Source organism: Ammospiza nelsoni, chromosome Z, assembly GCF_027579445.1.
Source record: "Ammospiza nelsoni isolate bAmmNel1 chromosome Z, bAmmNel1.pri, whole genome shotgun sequence".
Lineage (NCBI taxonomy): Eukaryota > Metazoa > Chordata > Aves > Passeriformes > Passerellidae > Ammospiza > Ammospiza nelsoni.
Genome location: NC_080669.1, coordinates 67,178,161 through 67,202,153, shown reverse-complemented (window position 1 = coordinate 67,202,153; position 23,993 = coordinate 67,178,161). Strand labels below are relative to the sequence as shown.

Below are 23,993 nucleotides of genomic sequence, written 5' to 3'. Positions count from 1 at the left end.
CACACACTAACTGCATATTTCTGGGATTACTTTAATAATGGTACCCACTGTGAGGTTATGACACTGGAGGAAATTTTCTTCCAACCCTTCAACCAGCTATTTGGGTCTACTCCACTAGTTTTTGAAGGTTTCAAACCTTCTCTAAGTGTGATAATATCATACAGTGGATGGTGTTGCTGATACGCCTGTTCTATTTAGTATTCAGTGGTAAGGGAAGATAGACTTGGATAACCACTTTGATATCTACCCCAGAGAACAGGGATGCTGCCCCAGAACATGACACAGCCCCAGAAATTAGGGATGCTGCTACAGTGCCTGACACCGCTCCACAGCCCATATCAGAAATTAACAACCCAGATTGGGTGGGCATTCTGGTTGAGGAGATGCATGAAATGAGCCAGAGGCTGAAGGTGTACATCTTCCCATCTGGTAAGAAACCCTCCTCTTGCCTTGAAGAGGGATAATCTAATAGTGCAGCAGTAGAACCCACAGATGTTACAACTGTCCAGGCTCCAGCTGAACCACAAGGGCAGCCACAGCCTGCAGCAGTCACCCCTGTGGAAACAAGAAGGTCTAAGATGAAATAAGAGTACCCAGACAATATGGAATAAGAAAGGAGGGCCCTCAGAACCCACAGGGGAGCCAACAGTTGAGATCATCACCAAGTCCCTGACGTATGAAAATCTCCATCATCTGCACAAAGACATTGTACGACGGGGGTGTGAGGCTTATACAACTTGGTTACTCCAGGTCTGGACCTTATGAGTACAGGCATGCAACTGGATGGTGGTGAGGCAAGGAATTTGGGACCCTTGACCTGGGATTCAGGTATGAATCAGGTATTTTTAAGGGAGCCAGGGTCCCTTTCCCTCTGGGAGGGGCTTTTAATGAGTGTCAGAGAGAGGTTTGTCCACAGAGAAAGAATGCAAGAGCACCATCATAAAATGCGTTAGAAGACCCTTGAGGAAGGGATCTGAGAGATGACAGAAGTGGTGGTATTGGAGGTACTCTTTGGGAAGGATGGACAGCACGATAATGACCCTTACAAGGTCAGGTGCACAGGGCAAATGCTGTGGAGTCTGGCAAATCTAGGGCCATCTCAATACACCACCTTCATTGCAACTTCCTGAAGGGTGGCTGTAGTGAGCTGGGGGTCGGCCTCTTTCTCCGGGCGACAACGGATAGAACACAGTCTCAAGTTGCGTCAAGCTAGATGTAAGTTAGAAGTAAGAAGGAAATACTTCACAGAAAGAGTGGTCAGAAACTGGAATCATTTACCCAGTGAGGTGGTAGAGGCATCATCCCTTGAAGAATTTAAAAAAAGACTGGATGTGGCACTTGCTGCCATGATCTAGCTGAACAGTTAGAACATCGGCTGGACTAGATGATCTTATAGGTCTCTTCCAGTCTTGAAAATTCTGTGATTCTGTGATTCTGTGATTAATGCTGATAAGAATTGAGAGACAGTTGGTTGTGTCACCAACGAGCTTGATCACTGGCCCAATGCAGGCTCATGTTTCTGCCTTAGTTAAGGAACTCAAAGATGAGTTCAAAGAGGAGATAAGGGGAGGAGCTGAGGAAGATCGATGCAGCACCAGTATGAGTCACAGGCCCCAGAGTCAGAGCTCAACGTCCCCCAGCTAGAAAGAGAGGTCACCCCACAGGCTGACCTATGGTTCTTCCTGCATAACCATGGGGAAGACATTGGAAGGTGGGATGGGAAACCTACTTCTGTCCTAGCAGCATAGGTGCATCAACTCAGGGAGAGAAACAGTAACCAAGAGACTTTCACTAAAGTGTCATTTCCTCCAGTGTCATTTTCTCACAGTGGGTACCATTATTAAAGAAAACCCAGAAATATGCAGTTAGTGTGTGATAGCTCTCCTGCATTACAGAGGAAGTTAAAGAGGCCTCAGCCTCCCATGACGGAGCTGCCAGGTATGATCTGTCAGATCCCCTTGAAGGAACCTTTAGTAGGTATGCCCAGGCAAGAAATCATAACCAGGTCTAGAGGGCCCCTGCCTCTAGCCAGGAAGAGGCACAGGAAAACTGGATCTTCTGGATGGTGCAGATCTGATGACCTGGCATATTAGAGCCACAAAAATACGACGCCTTAGTTGATACTGGTGCACAGTGTACCCTAATGCCATCGGGACAAGCGGAAGCATGAAACCCCAAAACAGATAGCCTTCAAGAAATAATGAGTTAAATCATAGAATGTGAGGCATTTGAAGAAAGCATAGCATTAGGAAACACATAAAGCAATAAATCAGCTAAAGCATGAAACACAATGACAGAAAAGAGAGATAGGAGTAGGGAACTGATGGGCTAAGCATGTTCAGAGCCAACAATGTCAAACTGACCCTAAGAACTTTGCCAAGCCATAGAGACCAAGCCAAGTACACCGGGAATTGACCAAATTAGGAAAGAAGTTCAAAAGTTTAAAGAGGAAGACCCATCAGGAGACCCCAGCCCATGATGAAGGCAACCGGAACGACCACCAAGATGATCCTCAAGAGAGGTGTCCCTGCCCATGCTCCGCCTACAACACGCCCCCTATGAATATTCACGATTATGCATATGATCTGATGTAATCCTATATTCAAAACTGTATAAAAGCCTGCTTTTGTTACGGGAGACTCAGAAATCCATTTTGTGATTTCTCCGACGCGTCGCAATAAAATACCTCCTGCTTATCTGACTTAGGCTGAGTCTCTTAAGCAGTTATTCTTTGCCTTTTGGGGCAAAATTCGGCATCATGTTCTGGCGACCCAGATGGGACCAGACAGGAGATCCGGGCCTTGAGAGGTCCTCCCGGGCCGAGTCCGGGGTCGGGATTCTCTGGGCGCCCCTGACGAATTTTTTGTCAGAAGAGACTTCCCCCCCCGGACCGGCGCTTTCGGTGGACGAAGGGTTCCCTGCATCTCCTGCTCCAATTAAGAGGTATTTGAATTGTTTATTGGTTTTGGGATAAAGCGCTTTGTTGGGAAACGGGGGTCAGACGTGACCGCCCGAAGGGAAAGCTGGGGGACGCCCCAGTAAAGAATCCCAGCTGGGTTAGAGGCATGGTAATAGAAACGCAGGTTAAAGTCCTGCTACTGGGTTAGAGTCCCGGTAATAGAAACACAGGGGTAAAAAAAAAACAAAAAAAAAAAAAAAAAACAAAAAAAACCAAACAAAACAAAAAAAACAAAAAAAAAAAAAACAAAAAAAAAAAAAAAAAAAAAAACCAAAACAAAAAAAAAAAACAAAAACAAAGAAGAGGGAGAACGCAGGTTAAAGTCCTGCTGAAAGGAGTATTTGTTTATCTTGGTATCTTTGGTTCGTTTATACTGTATGGGAAACTGTCTCAACATTGTGTTTGATGTTATAATACTGCGAGTTAAGGGTTACGAACTGAGACTGCTATCTGAGAGGTTTGTCGGCCGGTGATCTTCTTGTGTCTGTTCTATGTGTCTGTTGCAAAATTTTACAGGAAACGCCTTGTCACTCTCTTTGTAATCTTTTAGAAGAGAATCAGTTGATAGACATCCGGAAGAAAATTGTCACCCCCTGCAATTGTTATATTGTCTACGGCTGCGATTGTATGAATCTGGCAAACCGGTGTCTCATGGTCTGTAAGCGACCTCTTGTGACCAAACCTGGTAAAACAGTCTGTTCTGATATAGACCATAAGGTAGGAACTATTTTATAAAGGTGTGTGGGTATGGCTGAGAGTGAATGAGACGCAGCATCGCTGCGACGCGAGAAGCCAGGACAAAGCGACTGAAAATTGTGTGTGAAGTGTTAAACCAACACAGGGAATAACTATGGGAGGTCAACAGAGTACGAAGTGATGTATGCTGACATGTTCTTTACCCTAAGAAATAAACAGGAGTGGCAAAGAGAGTGCGGGGTAAACGTAGCACCTCAGGACCCCCTGGTACTCGCCCTGGAAAAGGATAAGAAAGGTTCGAAGCCTAAAGAACGTTGCTGTGATGCATGTAGTAGAAATGAGAAAAAGCAGAAAGCAGATGCCAGAATTTTGGTGGCAGCAGTTCAAGAATTGCAGACAGTTTTGAATACAGAAAATTTGCAGGGAAAGACAAACAGTGGATGCCAGGATCTATTCTTAGGAACACAAGACCTGTGCATTTTTCCCACAGCAAAAAAAAAAAAAAAAAAAAAAAAAAAAAAAAAAAAAAAAAAAAAAAAAAAAAACACTTTAAAAATTCTTGCCCCACTTTGAAGGGTGCGGGACCTACCTGTTTTTATTGTCATAAAAAGGGGCACCTGCAAAAAAATTGCAGAAAGAAACAGAAGAAACAGCAAGATGAGAAAACTTCTCAGGAGAATCAGAAAGGGCAAGAGTTTTGTTTAACGAAGAGGATCGAATTACACCTAGAAGAGCCCTTGATAATAAAACTAAGAGTAGGTCCTCAGAGTGAAGAATTTGTATTTTTAGTAAATACAGGAGTTTCTCGGTCAACAGTGATGAAATTACCCCAGGGATGTGAGATCAGTTGTGAACAAATCTCAGTAATCGGAGTTACAGGAGAAGCTTTCCCTGTTCCTGTAATAAAAGGAGTAAAAGTTGAAACGAATGACAAATTTGGAGTAAATGATTTATTGTTGATACCAGAGGCCGAGGAAGATATGTTAGGCAGAGATCTAATAATAGCCCTAAATTTACAGATAAAACCCTGTGAAGGAAAACTTGAAATTCATTCTTTACCTGAAGAAGACAATCTAGAAATTAATGACATGGGTTGGCATCCAGGTGAGGTAGAAAAAGGTTTAGAGTGAAGGAGTCTGGTCCCTTTAGTCCCTCCTGGTCGGGGCAAGCCTGTGGATTTTAAAAAGGCAAGAAGGGACTATTTATACAGACTCCAAATATGCTTTTAGTGTAGTACATACTTTTAAAGAAGTTTGGAAGGAAAGGGGACTTAAGGATAATAGAGTCAGAAAAATAATTTGGCTGATAAAAAAAAGCAGAAGAGCGACCTCAAGAAAAGGAGATACTAAAATCATGACCTTACAAAAATAAAAATAGAAATCCAGCAGGAGACTCTTTCCCTCCTGCTAGTAAAATTGGTAGCTATAAGGAAATTAGGAGCAACATTTAAGGAGGAAAAGTGAGTTTTTCTTGATGATAGAATTATGATGCCAAAACCAGTGGCACATTAGATCTTAGATAACTTGTATAGACGGACATACTGGGATAACAAGAGCCTTTTGTGATCACCTTTTAAAATTTTTTGGTGTATGGGGATATTTGAAATTAAAAGGCAAATTACCCAGGGGTGTCTCACCTGTTAAAAGGTAAATAAGAAGGTGTTTAAAAGCCCTCCCTCTGGAGGATGCAAAACAGCCTAGCGGCTATTTCAAAAGATCCAGGTTAATTCTGTAGACTTGCTTAAAGTAGGTCGGTGGAAATATCTGTTAATTATAGTAGATCAATTAACTCAGTGGGTTAAAGCACAGTTCAAACAGTACTTTTGATTAATGCGGGAGCAACTTTTTCGGTTTTAAATCAGGAATTGGTACAATTCGTGGGAGCAACAGGCCAACCAGAAAAGCCTTACTTTTTAAAACCCATTAAATACAGTATTGGGAAACAAATGGGAATTCATCAGTTCTTATATTTACCAAATTCACCAAAGCCCTTATTGGGAAGAGACCTATTGGAGAACTTGGGAGCCATAATAAAATTCAACAAAGACAAATTAGAATTTCAAGTAAATGAGGAACGACTGATTACAGCTAGTTCTAAGCCTAACAATCAGCTGTGTAGAACCTTAACCTGAGAATCACAATTTCGAGCAAATCCTGAGCAAGACTCACCCGTTAGTCTGGGCTACTGCTCGAGCGGGAGATAAAACAGCTGTTGATTTAGCAGTAACCTGGAACTCGCTCTTTGAAGCTTTAAAGGAATGGAGAATAGAGAGAGAAACGGAGTAAGATGCGGACGAAGAGTCGGGGCTGATACCAGACGGGGGGGGGGGGGGCTGAGGTAGAAGGGGGCTCTGATGGGGAACTTGGTGAAGAAAGTTCAGATGCCAAGGGAGTTACCTGGCATGCTACCAGAGCTTCTGGGAAAGCTGCCAAAACTTCCAGGAAAGCTGCCGAAGCTTCTGGGAAAGCTGCCAAGGCCTTGGAGAAAGCTCCTTATCAGCCTCTTCTTCTTACTTCTCGCTCCTTTAGCTAACAGGCCCGCTGCTAGCCCCTTCCACAATTCCCCCTGAAATCAAAACAAGCAGCACCGATTGGGGCAAGACCAGTGGTAAGAAAACAATACCCTCTGAGGATAGAAGAAAGGAAGGGGATTGAGCCCATAATCAAAAGGTTTTTGGAACTGAGGTCATTGATAGAATGCGAATCGGATTTTAATACACCGATCCTGCCAGTAAAGAAACCTAATGGAGCTTATAGACTAGTTCAGGATCTGAGAGCAGTAAACGAAATAACCAAGACATTACATCCGATAGTCGCTAATCCATACACGCTTTTAACTAGACTGAAGGACAACTTGGCCTGGTTCACCGTATTAGATTTGAAAGACGCATTCTTCTGCCTTCCCTTAGCTCCCGAGAGTCAAAAGATTTTTGCCTTAGAACAGTGAGAAAGGCCGCTGGGAGATGGCACTCTTCTGCAGTGTATGTAGACGACCTCCTAATAGCAACAGTGACAGAAGAAGAATGCATTGAATGGACTATTTCCTTGTTAAATTTCCTGGGTTTAAGTGGATATCGAGTCTCTCAACAGAAAGCACAGCTGGTGCAAAAGAAATGGTGTACCTGGGATACGAAGTCTCCAGAGGACAGCGATCCCTGGGAGCAGCTAGGAAAGAGGCCATCTGCCAGATGTCTAAACCAGAGACGGTGAGAGATCTGCGCGCCTTTCTGGGGATGACAGGTTGGTGTCGGCTATGGATCTACCAGTATGGAATACTCGCTAAACCACTGTATGATTTGTTTAAGGAAACTAAGGACGTTCTAGTTTGGACTCCCGAGGCAGAAGGGGCCTTCAGGAAGTTGAAGCTGGAGCTAATGAGAGCACCGGCCTTAGGTCTCCCAGATGTATTAAAACCATTCTGGCTGTTCTCCCATGAACGACAAGGGATGGCCCTAGGGGTCTTAGCACAGCAGTTGGGACCACACAAGAGGGCTGTGGCCTACTTCTCCAAGCGATTGGATGAAGTAAGTAAAGGATGGCCACGCTGTCTGAGGGCAGTGGCCGCAGTAATAACTAACATAGAGGAGGCCAGGAAGCTCACGTTGGGCCAAAAGGTGACTGTGTTAGTATCTCACACTGTGTCGGCTGTGCTGGAACAGAAAGGCAACCATTGGTTGTTGCCTTCCAGATTCCTAAAATACCAGGCCATCCTGGCTGAATCAGATGACGTAACCATTCAGGTAACTAACATTGTGAACCCAGCTTCATTTCTAGAAGGGAGAGCCCCAGCAGAACCCATCGAACACGACTGCCTGGAAACAATTGAAGCCGTCTACTCCAGTCGCCCAGATCTCAAAGAAGAGCTGCTCGAAGATGCGGACAACTGGTTCTCGGATGGCAGCAGCTTCGTGAAGCGAGGAGTAAGAATGGCTGGCTATGCAGTCACTACTACAGAAAGGGTAATTGAGTCGAACCCCTTGCCTGCAGGGACTTCAGCCCAAAAGGCAGAACTGATAGCTCTGACTCGAGCCCTGGAATTGGCGGAAAACATGCAAATTAATATATGGACAGACTCTAAATATGCTTTTTCCGTTGTACACGCTCATGGGGCCATCTGGAAAGAAAGAGGACTGTTGACTACACAAGGAAAAACAGTCAAACATGCAGAGGAGGTTCTGCGATTGCTAGAGGCGGTGCAACTCCCAGCACAAGTGGCCATAATGCATTGTAAGGGACATCTGAAAGGTGACACTATTCCGGAAATAGGGAACAGGAAGGCAGATACAGAAGCTAAATTGGCTGCCACAAGAACTAGGGAAGTGGAAATAGTGGCCCTAATAAATAGTTGGGGTCAATTGGAAACAAGACAGTTAGTAGTACCAGGAAATGTGATGTGGCAGTTTGTAAAAGCAGAACATGAGAAGGCCCACTGGGATCTACATCCGCTTTACCAATATTTGCAAACCAAGATAGCAGGACCAAAATTATTTACTACTGTAAAACACGTTACGTCCCAGTGCGAGCGGTGTCTGAAAAACAACCCAAATACGAGAACCAAGGTACACCAAGGGGCCATAAATCGAGGTAAATTCCCAGGTGAAGTATGGCAAATTGATTTTTCTGAACTCCCAAGAAAAAGGGGGGTTTCGGTATTTGTTGGTATTAACTGATACATTTTCTGGGTGGCCTGAAGCATTCCCTTGTAGGACAAATAAGGAAAGAGAGGTAACTAAAGTACTGTTGAATGAAATTATTCCACGGTGTGGGGTACCGAAGAGCATTTCTTCGGATAGGGGTACACATTTCTGTGCAAAAGTAGTGAGAGCAATAAGTAAAGCATTACAAATCAAATAGCAATTACACACGCCTTACCGTCCACAGGCCAGTGAGCAAGTAGAAAAGATGAATCATCTTATCAAACAGCAAATTGCCAAAATTTTGCTCTGCTGAGGTTGAGAGTCAAACCGAGATCAAGAGAAAGGTTAAGCCCATTTGAAATTTTGTATGGTAGACCTTATGCTATGCAAGTTGTAAATGGGGACGCCATAGACCAAATCGGTAATCAATACATTTACGATTATGTAATTACGGTGGAGAAACAGTTTGATAAAAATGCTACTGTGATGATAGAGCACCAACCCAAACAACCTGATTGCAAATTGCATCAGTTTAATCCCGGTGATTGGGTATGTTAAGAATCTTTTAAGAGAACCCCTACAAGAGAAGTGGGAGGAAGCTTTCCAAGTGCTGCTGACTACCTTCACTGCGGTTCAGATCAAAGAGCAAACCACGTAGATCCACTCCACGAGTCAAGAAAGCTCCAGAGAACAAACAAGAGGAGCAGACATTATAATTCTGACTCCACCTCAAACCTTTACAACTCTGATCATTGAGTTCTCGAGGGACTCTCTAGATACCTGCTAAATAGATAAAGCCTTACGTATCTGAGATGTCGGGTAGTAGAATAGAATAACAGCAAGAGATGAAGGACGACGACTGCTGAGAAAGCTTTTCTTTAATGTACAGCAAGACCTCCAGCGTCTCGCGCAATATAGTGAACCAGCTGCCAGAGCCCTAACAAACCCACCACAAGATTAGATAAACAGGGTTCTTACCACGCAATTTGATGAATCCAAACCACTGAATAGTACAACCTGTTGTGCTTGTAGTAATTTGTTTTGCTGTGCTTGAGTTGCTCTAAAGTGTGCTAGGTGTGGGTATACTTACTGGTATGATCAGGCACTTGTGTGGCAAATTTGGTGTTAGAGGTGTCATGGCCAATGAGCAAGAGAAAAATTTGACGAAAGAATTCGTAAGTTATAAGAAAAAGGGGGGAATGAAACCCCAAAACAGATAGCCTTCAAGAAATAATGAGTTAAATCATAGAATGTGAGGCATTTGAAGAAAGCATAGCATTAGGAAACACATAAAGCAATAAATCAGCTAAAGCATGAAACACAATGACAGAAAAGAGAGATAGGAGTAGGGAACTGATGGGCTAAGCATGTTCAGAGCCAACAATGTCAAACTGACCCTAAGAACTTTGCCAAGCCATAGAGACCAAGCCAAGTACACCGGGAATTGACCAAATTAGGAAAGAAGTTCAAAAGTTTAAAGAGGAAGACCCATCAGGAGACCCCAGCCCATGATGAAGGCAACCGGAACGACCACCAAGATGATCCTCAAGAGAGGTGTCCCTGCCCATGCTCCGCCTACAACACGCCCCCTATGAATATTCACGATTATGCATATGATCTGATGTAATCCTATATTCAAAACTGTATAAAAGCCTGCTTTTGTTACGGGAGACTCAGAAATCCATTTTGTGATTTCTCCGACGCGTCGCAATAAAATACCTCCTGCTTATCTGACTTAGGCTGAGTCTCTTAAGCAGTTATTCTTTGCCTTTTGGGGCAAAATTCGGCATCAAGCAGAACCTATTTCCATTGCTGGGATGATGGCGGGATCACAGCAAATGACTGTTAGAAGCCATGGTGAGCCTGACTGGGAAGGAGTGGCAGAAACATTCTATTGTGACTGGCCCAGAGGCCTTGTGTATTCTAGGCACAGACTTCCTCTGGAACAGCTGTTACAAAGACCCAAAGGGAATCAGAAGGGCTTTTGGAATACCTACTGTAGAGATAGAGAACATTTAGCAGTTGAACACCTTACCTGGACTACCAGAAAACCCATCTGCAGTAGGATGTGGAAGACCAACAAGTACCAATTGCCACCTCAACAATGCACCGCTGGTAGTATTGGATGAATCGAGATGCTGTGATCCCCATCCATAAAATGATCCGTGAGCTGGAGAGCCAAAAGTGATCAGCAAAACCCACTCACCCTTCAGCAGTCCCATTTGGCCTGTGTGCAAGTCTGACGAAGAATAGAGATTGACTGTGGAATATCATGCCTTGAATGAAGTGACTCCACTGCTGAGTACTGCTATGCTGGACATGCTGGAACTCCAGTACCAGCTGGAGTCCAAAGCAGCTAAGTGGTACGCCACTGTTGACATTGTTAACACATTTTTCTCCATTCCTCTGGCAGCAGAATGCGGGCTTCAATTTGCTTTCACCTGGAGGGGCGTGCACTACACCTGGAACTGACTGCCCCAGGGGTGGGAACACAGCCCCACCATCTGCCACGGACTGATACAGGCTGCACTGGAAAAGAGTGAAGCTCCAGAACATCTGCAGTATATCAATGACATCATTGTGTGGGGGAACACAGCAATGGAAATATTTGAAAAAGGAGAGAAGATCATCCAGATTCTGCTGGATGTGGCTTTGTCATCAAGAAGAGCAAAGTCAAGGGACCTGCCCAAGAAAGCCAGTCCCTGGGAATAAAGTGGCAAGATGGATGGCGTCAGATTCCTGATGAGGTGATCAACAAGATCACAGCAATGTCTCCAGCAACCAGCTAGAAGAAAACACAAGCTTTCCTGGGAGCCATAGGTTTTTGGAGAATGCACATTCCTGAGTACGGCCAGATTGTGAGCCTTCTCTACCTCGTTACCTGAAAAAAGAATGATTTCCACTGGGGCCCTGAACAGCAGCAAGCCTTTGCCCAGATCAAGCAGGAGATTGCTCATGTGGTAGCCCTTAGCCCAATCATGATGGGACCAGAAGTGAACAAAGTGCTGTACTGTGCAGCCAGGAACAATGGCTTGTCCTGGAGCTTGTGGCAGAAGGTGCCTGGGGAGACTCGAGACCAACCACTGGGATTCTGGAGCCAAAGTTACAGAGGGTCCAAAGCCAACTATACTTCCACAGAGAAGGAGATCTTGGCCACCTATGAAGGAGTTCACACCACCTCGGAGGTGATTGGCATGGAAGCACAACTCCTTCTGGCTCCCCACCTACCGGTGCTGGGGTGGATATTTAAAGGAAAGGTTCCCTCTACCCACCACGCCACGGATGCCACATGGAGCAAATGGATTGCCCTCATCACACAGTGCACCCGTACTGGAAACCTGAATCACCCCGGGATTTTGGAAATAATTACAATAGCCTGATTTGAAGGAGGAGGAGTTTCACCCAGCTTACATAGTAATCAAAAATCTCCCTTTGGATGTAGGCTCTTAGGAAGTGGATCTGCACTCTCTGGGTGAAGGACTCAACAGCTACTCAGACCTTAGTGGAGTACTGAGTAGTCACAATAAACAGTTACCTGTTGAATCCTGTGTTATAACGAATAATAAAAGTTAATTGCTTGTTTCTATTTCTTTCATTGCTGTATTGTAAGCTTGGACAGGATTGGAAAAGTTAGCAGACTGCTGAGACAGTTACTAGACACCTACATATAGTCTTAATTTAGATCTTTAGGTATAGTAACAGTTACATTTACTCCCGACTAGATGTTCCTGTCCATCACTTCTTTACCAGCAGGAGAGATACAGTCTCTTCTGTGTTTTGGGACTATAATCTGGTTTCACATGAACTACTGTAGCTGCCTCATCTTGCCAGCTTTCCTCAGCTTTTAACTACTTGTCATAAGCATTAACGGGAGACACAACTGATGGTATTAGACAAATATTTTCTGAAAGCAACTCTTCTCTGTGACCTAAAGTAATACCTTTTCTTAATTATTATTATTTTAAAAGCCATAAATATATGATTTCACTGAAGATTCTGGCTGAACTTTCAATACTTTTTCTTTTAGTTTACAGCACAGAATTTGACTGGAGGGATTATTGAGTTTAGAGGGAATGGTGTAGAAATAGCATAGAATGTTAGATTGAGTGGTAACAAGTGGAAATTTGAAGAAAAATATTAGATGATAGTGGTGAAAGTGGTGAAAATAGAAATGTTGAAAAAAGTTTGAACCTCCTTCTCAGGAATTGTCCTTTCCATACTCTTGTTCAAATATTCTATAGACAACTTGTCACGGACATCTTTTGTGAAAAATCCTTTCTTTAGGATTTTTCTCCCTTCTGAGAAGCTGTGGCCTCAGCAACAAAATGTAAACAATGGTTATCTGCTGCTGTGGAATGCAACAGGTGGATCTGTGATTGGTTTCCTGTGGATGTCTGGATTTACTGACGACTCACGGCAGAGCTGGGTCTCGGTCTTTGCTGAGACACAGACCTTTGTTATTCATTCTTTTCTATTCTTAGCTTAGCTAGCCTTCTGAGAACTTTTCCTTCTATTCTTTTTAGTATAGTCATAATGTAATATATATATATATATATATCATAAAACAATAAATCAAGCCTTCTGAACATGGATTCAACATTCTCGTCTCTCTCTCACCCTGAAGACCCTTGTGACCACTGTGACAATTGGTGACCCGAGTGGCTTAGGAGGACAAACCATCAATTGGAGAGACCCCCAGAGGAGCAATTGCTGCACTGGGTAAACCCTGAATGTGTGGCATTGATGGTTGCTTCACAAGTGACCACAGAAGTGGATTCTAGCCTGGAGCTAAAGAACTGAAGGTCCTGATATGGATAGTTCACAGCCAAGGCTGACCACAAAGAGAACCTTCTGAAAAGCCTCCATGAAGATGTTCGGAAAGCACAGCAGCACCATGCACCTGGCCAGAGCATGCTGGACTCTTTCAAAAGGTACTGTTGGCTTTTCCCTTCCTGAAAATGCAGCCATTCGTAGTTTGTGGCTGCTGATGTGGAGGACTCTGGCTGTGGGTGCAGCCCATCTGCCTACGTTCAAAATCAGCATTCTTGGCGGGTTGGGGGGTCTTTGGTCAGTTGCTTCCCCTTGGGGGGTGTGAATCTCTCTGCCGCCTCTTGCATGCTCCAGCGGCAAGGGGCAGGTGGGTCCCGAGAGTTCTGCCTTTGGTCCCCAGCCCAGAGGGAGTGGTGCTGTGAGGCAGATGGGAGACACACCTGTTGCATTTGCATTGCAGAGGCAGAGGGCACAGCGGGAAGCGATCATGGCTTGCTTGCTGTGGGGAAAAAACCATCCCCAGATCCGAGATGGGATTTCTGGGGACAGTTTCTGTTCCCTCACTGCTGGCATGCTTTGGTGATTTTGAGAAAAGAAGCATTTGGTCACCATTCCATTGGCAGTGTGGTGCCAGGCTGTGGGAATACAGAGCCTGCCTGCTGGTTGGGCCTGGGCTGTTGGGTTCGCATCCATGAGCCAGGGCCACCGCCTGGCCTCCTGATGGGTTTGGGGGTTTTGCTTCCCCCTACTGGTCCTGGCCTGCCTTTCTGTGAGCCAGATCTGGGGTTCCTGGTCAGTCCGCATGGGCCAGGGCTCCCCAGGATCTTTCTCTAGCTGCTCTGCTGCTGCTGATCTTTTCGATAGAAAAACAAGCAAACAAACAAACAAACAAAATTAAATTAAATAAAAGGAGTTGAAATAGTTGGCAGCAGCTCTGAAGCATTGAAGGGCCAAAAATTAGGTTCAGCCCAAAGTTGTTCAATAAAGGGCTGTGGCCAGGACATTTCAGAAGTTGTCCCAAATTGTTTGAAATTGTTTGATAACTGTCAATGGCTTTTGATAAGTATTGATGGACTTTTCTGAAGCAAGCCTGTTTCAGGACCAAAAGGGACTTTCAGAGATGGCAAAGAGGAACATCTTCAGTCCATGGACTTTTTCCTGAAACTCAGCTGTTTGGACATGGACTTTCTTTGCATTGTTCTTGCATTTTCTTGTATTGTAAGATTGTTTTGGTGATTTGATAGAATTTTATGTTCTACAGGTGAAGAAATTCCCTGTTCATTCCACACCAGCACTTGATTGAGATTTGGATTGGCAACAGATAACCTTGCAAGTGTTTGTTCTTTCCTCTGCATGTGCACAGCAGAGAAAATTACAAATAATTTTCTTTTTAATTTAATAAAATTTAAAGGGTGAAATGTCACAGACATCTTTTGTGAAAAATTCTTTCTTTAGGATTTTTCTCCCTTCTGAGAAGCTGTGGCCTCAGCAACAAAATGTAAACAATGGTTATCTGCTGCTGTGGAATGCAACAGGTGGATCCGAGATTGGTCTCCTGTGGATGTTTGGATTTACTGACCACTCACGGCAGAACTGGGTCTCACTCTCTGCTGAGACACAGACCTTTGTTATTCATTCTTTTCTATTCTTAGCTTAGCTAGCCTTCTGAGAACTTCTCCTTCTATTCTTTTTAGTATAGTCATAATGTGATATATATATATCATAAAACAATAAATCAAGCCTTCTGAACTTGGATTCAACATTCTTGTCTCTCTCTCACCCTGCAGACCTTGTGACCACTGGGACAGACAACTATTTTGGGTTTGAAGGACTCTTAAGAGGTGCTTAGCAGCATGCATTCCTCTCTGAGCTTCTCCAACACTATCATGCTCCTTAATTTCTTTTGTTTTCTCCTCAGTGCATAACAGCCAATTCTATGAAGCACCAAGTGATAGAACAAGAGGAAATGGCCTCAAGTTGTGCCAGGAGAGGTTTGGATAGGATATTAAGAAAAATTTCTTCACTGGAAAGATTGTCAGGCCCTGGCACAGGCTGCTCAGGGCAGTGGTGAAGTCACCATCCCTAGAGTGATTTAAATGTGTAGAAATGTTGTTCAGGGACACAGTTTAATGGTGGGCTTGGGAGCTCTAGGTAAATGCATAGACTCTATGATCTTAGAGGTCTTGTCCAACCTAAATGATTCAGTAGTTCTACAATTCTGAGATGCTTGCTGGTTTTCTGTATTTTGAATGCATGAGTGTATGAACAGAAAGGTGCAATCAGTATTTGAAACCTCCCGTGGTAAAGTTTTGACATCCACTGTTGGACACAGTGTGCTTTAACTTGTGCCTAAACTTGTGCCTCATTTCAGGTGTCAGCAAGGCAAATGTAGACATAATTTCCTATGTTCCTGTATATAGGGTTTCCAAAAGAAAAACAGAGACATTTGAAATTATAATAAAAGCAAAATATAAATATCAGTCAGAGCACCTGAAAAGCAGAAGTTATGTGCTGAGTCACTTCTGTGCTGTGAAGCTGGCAACACATAATGCTCAGAACTGATAACCAGTAAATTAAGAAAGAAAAAGACTTCAATCGAACACAATTCACTCACAATTTAAGGGACAATATGACATATTTACTTAGAATGACATTTACTGCTGTTTCCATGAATTGTGTGTGGATGGGAGGAAGCAGCTCTGGACTCTCAGCAATTGCAAAAGCCCACACCATAAAAAGGCCTTATTTTAGTCAACATGTTGTCAGTCTTTAATGAGTAGTGGTGTTAACAGCTGGATTTGATGGAATTGCTTTGGCACTATTAGATTCCAAGCTGTTTATTGCATTCTTCTCCCCAAACTGCTCCCTGGATACAGGCTGGGAGTCAAGAGGTCAGAGGTCTAAAGCCAGGAGCTAAAAGATTTGTCATCATTTAACAGGCCACTTGTTGCTATGTACTCTGCAACCTGGACAGTGCAGCCTAGCAGGAAAATGTGATCCATTTTATATTTTATGCCTCCAAAAAAGCAACTGGGTCTGTAGAACCAATCTGGCACCATCAGTTTGTACCTGGGGGTCATAGGATGCAGTAAAATATCCTCAATTAGCATGATGATAATGGTTGTCTAATACATGCACTCAATATTATGACATAAACCTTCAAAACACAGTGAGTGAGGGATATGACATAAGCAGTCTTATGTGCTGCTCTGGGTCATTATAGCTCTGCCTCAAATTCCACTCTTAGTTACATGAGTGTAACTGGAAGAAAATTGTTTATGATTCCTGCACAATTCTGGTCCTTTTCTGCTGCTCCTTGTTACAGAGTCACACGAGGGTTTCTTTCCAGAAATATGAAAGACAATTTGTTTAAATTGTCTGCAATTAGTACACAATGAGATACTGTCTGTAAGAACCACATGAACATGGAAAGGCTGATTTACTAGGAGTCTGAGAAAACAGTTGACTGAAAAAATACGGGAGCTGGATGACTTTTCCCCAAAAGAAAAACTGAAAAACTTCTCCTGCAATTGAAGCCAAGAATTTCAAGCTCGAGAAGTGTGGTTATTTATGAAGGGAATTCTTGCAAAGAATGTCTCTTCTTTGAGGAGGATTATATTCAGCAAATATACCCAGAAATATTAATATTGTTCAATTCTTTGTACCAATTATATGTTTACATACCAGAAGAGCTATTTGATATCAGCTGTAGTCCAATTAATTTTGATTCTTTACATGCACAAGGCAAAAGAGGTTCATATTTTACCTTTATAGTATGCCCAAAGATCATATGCCATGCAAAACAGAAAAGCAGAGTTCAGATACCCTTAAAAATAGATAGCAAAAGAATAAAAACGTGCTGTTTTCTTTGCTCCTTTGTTGACAGTATTGTGGACACTGCAAGATGGTGAGATACAAAGTTAAGCACTTCTTGCAATCCATTTTTGTGTGAGTATCTTCAAAAGCTGTTGAAACTATCAGGAAGGGCAATTTGACTATTCACTCTGCTTTGAGACAATGATATAACTGATTTTTTGAAACTGAAACCTCTGATTGCTTAGTCTTCGCTCTAGTTCCATTGTGCAATCACACAGTCTGGATTGGAACTTCTTCCAAAGGTCTTGCTGCATGAACCAGAAGCTGGAAGAATGTGGAGTAGATACTCCCTGATGAAGTTGCTATAGTTGATGTAGTTGCTGAAGGATTGTTGCAGTTTCATGTGCTATATTTTCCTTTCCTGAAAGAGTGGGAAGAGCTAACGGAGTTAAATCTGAACCAGTTGCGGTCACTAGGTGGTGTTCTGTCACTGCATCCCATGTATAGGATGTTTCTCCCTGGTTACAAGAAGGAAAAATGTAGATAAATCCTTTACACTCCTTGGGAGAGGGCATCCAGACTTCATGTCTGCACAGCCTAGTTCTTACAGAGGCTAACAGGTAAGATTGGATCACAATCCACGAGGCTTTAGGGGCCTCTGGGATATGTCTTCAAAGCACTGACCTCAATCTGCCTGAGTGACTGCTGCCTGTGACATGCTTTCCGAGCTTTAACCCCAGTAGTGTGGTCAGCAGAACTAACACCATTTTACAAGGCAAGTAGCCAGTGTCTGTGGCTGCACAGGATGCATTTGTCCCGCTCCCCCACATTATCAGGGCCTGTAGATTCTGTGCTCTAAGCAGACAAAACAAGCAGGCCTCTTTCCCTCCCTAAAGGTTCCTGTGCACCAGGCCCCTCCTCACCATCTTTGAAGGTCCCAGGCTAGCCCAATGGTGCTGATAAACCCAGCACAGGAGTGGGAGGCACAACAGTTCAGAGCACATTCAGAAAATCAGTTTTATTATAAACTCTGCATACTTACTTATAAATTCTACTATATTCTGTCTGTTTGTAGAGAACCAGTCCCATAAACATAAATTCTGCGCTACATTAACCATATATTCCCTTAATAAAATTGAGTTTTAATTGAAACTACAGTTTAGTGGTGCCTTTGTCAAGGATTCCTAAGAGTATTCATCTGTCCCCTCTCTGTTGGTAGCACTTGTGACCTCAGGCATCCAGAGACAGAGACAGAGAATTCCCTAGTGGGAATTCATAAATAGTGATGAGTCTAAATATCCTCTCTAAATATCCTGCCAATTTTAACATGCTTTGCATATATAAAGCCGGTAAAAAAAATTTAAAAATTGATCAAAACAGTCAAGCCAGGATATGGACCCACTTTCCATATTCTTTCCATATAAAATCATGGCCTTTAATGCTTTCCATATGAAGATATATACGTATTTCCATTTGGAAGACAGCTTTTGAAAGGTTTGCAGAGCTCAGCTGCAAAATATATACTTTGAAATGAAAGTTGGTATAAACCAATTGATCCTTTTGTATATTACTTCATGTATTTTCAGGATTGTGATTTTGTAGATCAAACAACTAGTGGTTAATACTACAGATTTTTGAGGATTTGTATGTCAACATATTTTTTCTTAAATTTGAAATTATCTAATGAAAAAATCTTCATTAATATATATATTGGCTATCATTTTGAAAACAGATCCATGTCCAAATCTAATATACAAGCCCTCCCTTTTCTTGCCCTCCTCAAAAATTCCTTCATTCATTTAAAAATAAAATCATACCCTGCAATAGGAATTTGCTATTGTAGTTAATATTACACTGTGTATGAACTAATACACTACGGTTTATGATTTAAAAACACAACCACTAATATGCAGGAAAACTTTTTCTTCTACTTTTACACATTAAATAAATCTGGTTTAATGAGTGTTCTTTAGAAGTCCTTTTCTCTAAAGGCAGAAGGGGAAGATAAGGGACATATATTCCATTATTTACACTTTCTTACATCTACTTTCACATAAAACTACCTTCTGAAAAAGTACAGGTGGAGAGATGCTTTTTACTGCATGAACTGAGGTCATCCGCTCTCCCTGTGTCTGCTGTTGAATAAATCTAATTTTTCTTTTATATAGTCCTGTGGAAGCTTCCTCCCTTGATTTTGAATGTATTTGCCACTGATCCTTTCTCATTCGTCCTAGAAGGTTGCTGAATGATAATTTTCTAAACTCTAGTTTGTACAGCTGAAAAGAGAAAAGAAAAGCTTTCCTAGATGTTTGGGAGTATTCTGGCAAGCTTCCTTCCATCACATCTTTGCTGAAATGAATGAGAAGGTTTTGGGGACATGACAGAGGAAAGAGGGAAGGAAGAAGGACTTTTCACCCTTTTTTGGCTGTCAGAATTACAAGTTCTGCATACAGAGATGAATATTCAAAAACTAAGTACTATAAAATGAACATAATAGCTCCATAACATTTACATTCACAAGCCAATTGTCTATTAGTTGTCTCTTTCAGTTCACGAGATATACCTGAGAGTGGGGGGCTTTTTCTACTTTCTAGGTCATATTTATCCATCAGTTCCAGACCACCAATTTCAAAGGGACAGAAGTAATGCAAGGTAAAAGTTAAGAAACTGAAAGGAACAGCAAGCTTAAAGTTAAGGAAAGTCCCTACACCCCATACTAAAAAGCTGCTGTGAAAGCAAGGTGGGGAAACTCCCTAAAATGTATGATTGTATTTCTCATTGCTATAATCCCCCCTTTGGGAAACTATTTCATGCTGCATTACAAATTCCAAACACATATAATTTTGATATTTTGAAATTTGTTGCTTATTATGCAACAAATAATAAGCTTTAAAAAAGATTGCTTTATTTTATTTTATCCTGGTTTAAAGTGAAAGAAGAATCTAACACTTCTTCTGAAGACTAATCAGAAAGACACTGTTTATAGCAAAGAAGCTTGACTGAAAAGAAAATATTAAAAAGAACACTTTGTATATTTGAGTTTTATTACTCCAGTTAAAATGTAATCATGGTATTTAAAATTAGTGGCTTCAAACATAATTGTAAAATTGAGGAATTTAAAAGCTAAAGCTAGAAAGCTACATACTCTGCAGTGCCTAGCCAAGTCTGCGTGTGGCCTTATCCTGATTCAGAAAAATGTGTCCTGTTCATGCCTTTAGCTAAATTGCCCAGCTCATGTGGTTTAAAATACATTGAAGGGGGGATAATATTTTTTGCTTATCAGCCTATGTTCCCTCATTTGGTTTGTAAAAAGTGACAGTTTTTTACTGTACAGTACTAGTGTTGGAATTAGCAATACTGAGTTTTGTGTGTGTTCCTCTCCCAGTTAGGACAAGAAGGAGAGGGACAATTAAGGACAGCAGACAGGCTGGAACATGTAAATTAGCTTCCCTGTAAGTTCTCTTGTCATGTCTGTCACTTACAGTGGGCACAGGCTGCACACCTGCCTACCATCAGCTTTAAAAAAGTTAATAAGTTAATAAGTTAATAAGTTAATAAGTTAAAAGTTAATCCAGAGACAGCATTCTCCAGAATGGAGAAAGAAACCTGCCTGCTGCCAGCACACTTTGTTCCTTCCATCTGGGTAGGACAGGATTATGTAAGTTTAGCCAACAATTATGCTCTCTGAACAGATAAATTCAGTCAAATTATTTGTATAAAATAAATTGATCCTCCCAAACACAGGCATATGCCAGTGGGGAGGTACCTGAAAACACAGCATGCCTGTGTAAACAGTGCTGTCCTTTGCCACAACGTGGAGTGTGTCAACACCATATGGTGCCACTACAAATTTATTAACTGACAGATTAACTCATCTCAGCATTTGGGATCCCCATTTTCCAGCTGTGAGGATGATTGATGGGCTGACTACTGCTTCAGTCTTGAAGTTATTTCCTCCATTTAACAGAGTCAAGAAGAGAGAAAATTGCTCTCTCTGTAAAAGTTAAGCTCACCATCCCTTCAAAGACCAAACATAGCAATTTATTCCAGGCAAAATTGGTAAAGTACACATCAAATGCATACTAATTAGAAATTTCTTTTGAAGGGTCTATCACTTATTAAGGGTTTCCCTTTCCATATGCCCCACTTCGCCCCTTAATTACAATACAGCACTTCCTGCTGTAATTGCGAGAAGGTACGTTGGTCCCTGTATTTGTATTAACTACTACACCTTCTGAGATATACTTCAGGGTCAGATAGAAATGAGGCAGATACGCCCAAATTTTTAGGGGCATGGCTTTCATCTTAGACATGTTCCTTTTATTCCCACTGGCAATATTTCTTAGGGGAATGCCCCATGAAAAGCACATTTCTTTAGTGTATTGGTTTGGCAAATCTCATGTCCACAAGACATTGCACCCACACTGGTAATGAGGCAATGGTTTCTCTACTGCTGCTAAATAGGGTCTCGCTACTAGCAATTTATTTCTTGGCATCATCTAATGTGAAGATATCAATAAATCTTAAAATGGGCTATCTGCCATGAGTCAGAGAATTTGGTCTGTCCAAACTGCTCTGACTAAGACCACAATTATTTTATTTTTTTTTACCCTGTCTGATTCTTTACTGATTGTATAATGGTTCTTAAAAGCCTAGCACATTGCTACTGGTCTGTACCACCTCTCATATACCACCTCTACACTGCAGTATGAAGATGTAAAAGAAGCCGGGAAATAAAACCACCCAAACTAAGTCAGAAGCATATTAAAAATTTACACATTTTTCTTGATGAAAATATTAAAATGTACTCTAGTTTCCCTGTGCTAGACAACAGCAAGCAACAATAACCTTGTTAAGTAACTCATCTTTATGTCTATAACAGCATAACGTAACTGCAGATGGATAAATAAAGGGACAAGTTCTAAAGCAAGTTTCACTACTAGGGTGTTATTTTCATATTATCCTTGTAGGTAACTATAAGTTCATTTGGGGGTTTTGGGGGGATTTTTTGGTGGTGTGGGAGGGCGTTGGGTTTGTTTATTTGCTTTTGGTTTCTTGGTTTGTTGGTTTGGTTTTGGTTGTTTTGCAACACACACAGCTTCTAAAGCCCCAGTAAAGTGACTGCAGTTTTAGGAAACAAGAAACACTTCATAATGCAGACAAGAACAATTAAAAGCTCCAGATACTTGTCTTAATCGCTCTTTTATTACTTAAAATATGAACATGCCTATTTTGTGTTGGTTTAAAAGAAAATTATAATTTCAGTGTATATGTAAGGATGATTTCTTTTGAGGGAAAAAGAAACTCTGGTTCTCTTAGTGTCTCCTGTGCAGAGAGGTCTGACCTTATTTGAAGCTAAGAGAAAATATTCATTCCACATTTTAATGCTTTTCCTCCATGTTGTTGGAACTTAATTTCAATCAAGATTTTTTTTCTGCCAAGTGAAAAAGAATGAAATATCCTTATCTTTTAAAAGGAACATAATTTCCCTTCATATTTCACTATTTTAAATAATTGCACCAGACATTAAAGCAAAGTTAAAACAAGATGCAAGCACATATGTGGGTTGTCTGCAAGCAAATTGCACATTTGGGTTTGCTAACAATAAAAATTCACTTGTCATATTTTTGGTAGCTCTAAGAGATGTAATGCATTTGTACTCTAGAATTCTGTGGTATAAGACCAAGAACCCATTTCAGATCATCCTAGGGATGACTTTCCACTTGGCAGTTTCCACTTGAGATGCACCAGCAACACTGTCAGAGGAGGCTTGCATGAACTCCAGAGACCACAGTTATTTGGGCTGGCAGCTAATTTATTCTAACCTGTGTACCTGTCTACTGCAAAAAAGAATCCACACATCTTTAATTTGGACAACGCTTACAAAATGTCGCATTAACAGTAATATATATCTATGTTTGTATAGGTAAAATTAAATATTTGCATGTGACCTGTGGACAGGGTGAGACCATGATAAAACAGAGACCTGCTGCATCCCAGCAGCAGTCTTAGTCCAAGCGGTTGGTCTCAGTGTTTGTAGCAACAACCATACCCATCCTGTAACAGCTCAGAAATCCAGATTTCTTCTGGGCAGTGGAGGTTCTTACAGGACATCTACCTGTTGAAACATCCTTTGCTGGCATTTTCAGAATAAAAGTGTTTGATTTTAGAAAGTTTCTTCGAATTTAATGTATAGTCATGGAAATAATTGTGAAAGATAATGAAATTATTTCCCATTCCTCTGAACAGTTTGCAGGGGTTTTTTAACCAAACCAAACAATCTACTAAGTCTACATAGCACTGAACTTCTATTTTTAGCACTCAAGTCCTTGTAAACATGATGTGGTGTCAGAAACAGTTTCTTGAATGGTGTTAAAAACCCCAAATAAATTTAAAAAAATGTAACAAAACCCACCTCAAATTAAAAAAGACATTTTGCCAGGGCTAGTGACTGAACAAAAACAATCCCTCACTAGAGAAGCAGGTACTTAAAGATAGCTTACAAATGAAGAGGAGAAACAAGGAGTTACTTTAATGTATTTATATACATCTGCACAAGCATGTGCATAGATATGTTTACATAGGTGTATGTATATATTTGAATATGTGTATATTTATCCCATCTTTATCCACATATATATATCTATAAATAAATAATGTTATGACTTGACATCTTGCATTTGAGAGGGGAGCACATAGCAGAGAACTTTTTTGAGCACTGAAGCTTGACAATGCTGCATTTTCTTAATTATATTTCAAAGGATTAAAGTATTTTTCACTTGTAAACAACCCAACCAACATGTATCTCTAGGCTGGCACTTCATACAGTATGTCATGTCTGTGTCCATTATTTTTGGAACAAGCCAACATTTTCAACCACAAAAAAGTAATTCTTTAAATTGGGAACTGACAGACCCATGCAGTCCTGCAAGTGTCAATGTTATCATGAAGAAATGTAATTGAGTTCTCTGCATTGGTTAGAAGTTTGGTCAATCACTCAGTGCTCATCTTTCATCAGATATTAACTTTGTTGTGTTTAGGTGCTTTATTGTCAGCTTAAGCACTATGTTGCTCAAACTACAACTCTTATTCTGTTTAATAAGGAAAACAACATCC

At 41.5% G+C, this 23,993-nt stretch overlaps 1 protein-coding gene across 1 annotated transcript; it reads left to right on the top strand.

Annotated features, from left to right (window-relative positions):
* The first annotated feature begins 2,173 nt into the window (after positions 1–2,173).
* On the top strand, positions 2,174–11,671 carry LOC132087072 (uncharacterized). The gene is made up of 3 exons (XM_059493100.1): positions 2,174–2,943; positions 6,184–8,213; positions 11,183–11,671. Exons 2-3 carry the CDS (start codon positions 6,687–6,689, stop codon positions 11,669–11,671), a joined length of 2,016 nt encoding a protein of 671 aa, XP_059349083.1. The 5' UTR covers positions 2,174–2,943; positions 6,184–6,686.
* Positions 11,672–23,993: the final 12,322 nt, after the last annotated feature.

Excerpts from the sequence above, each read along its gene's own strand:
- LOC132087072 (XM_059493100.1), top strand. The coding sequence starts at position 6,687 with ATGGACTATTTCCTTGTTAAATTTCCTGGGTTTAAGTGGATATCGAGT. Across the intron at positions 8,214-11,182 it reads ACCCAAATACGAGAACCAAG|AATGATTTCCACTGGGGCCC; the intron begins GTACACCAAGGG and ends ACCTGAAAAAAG.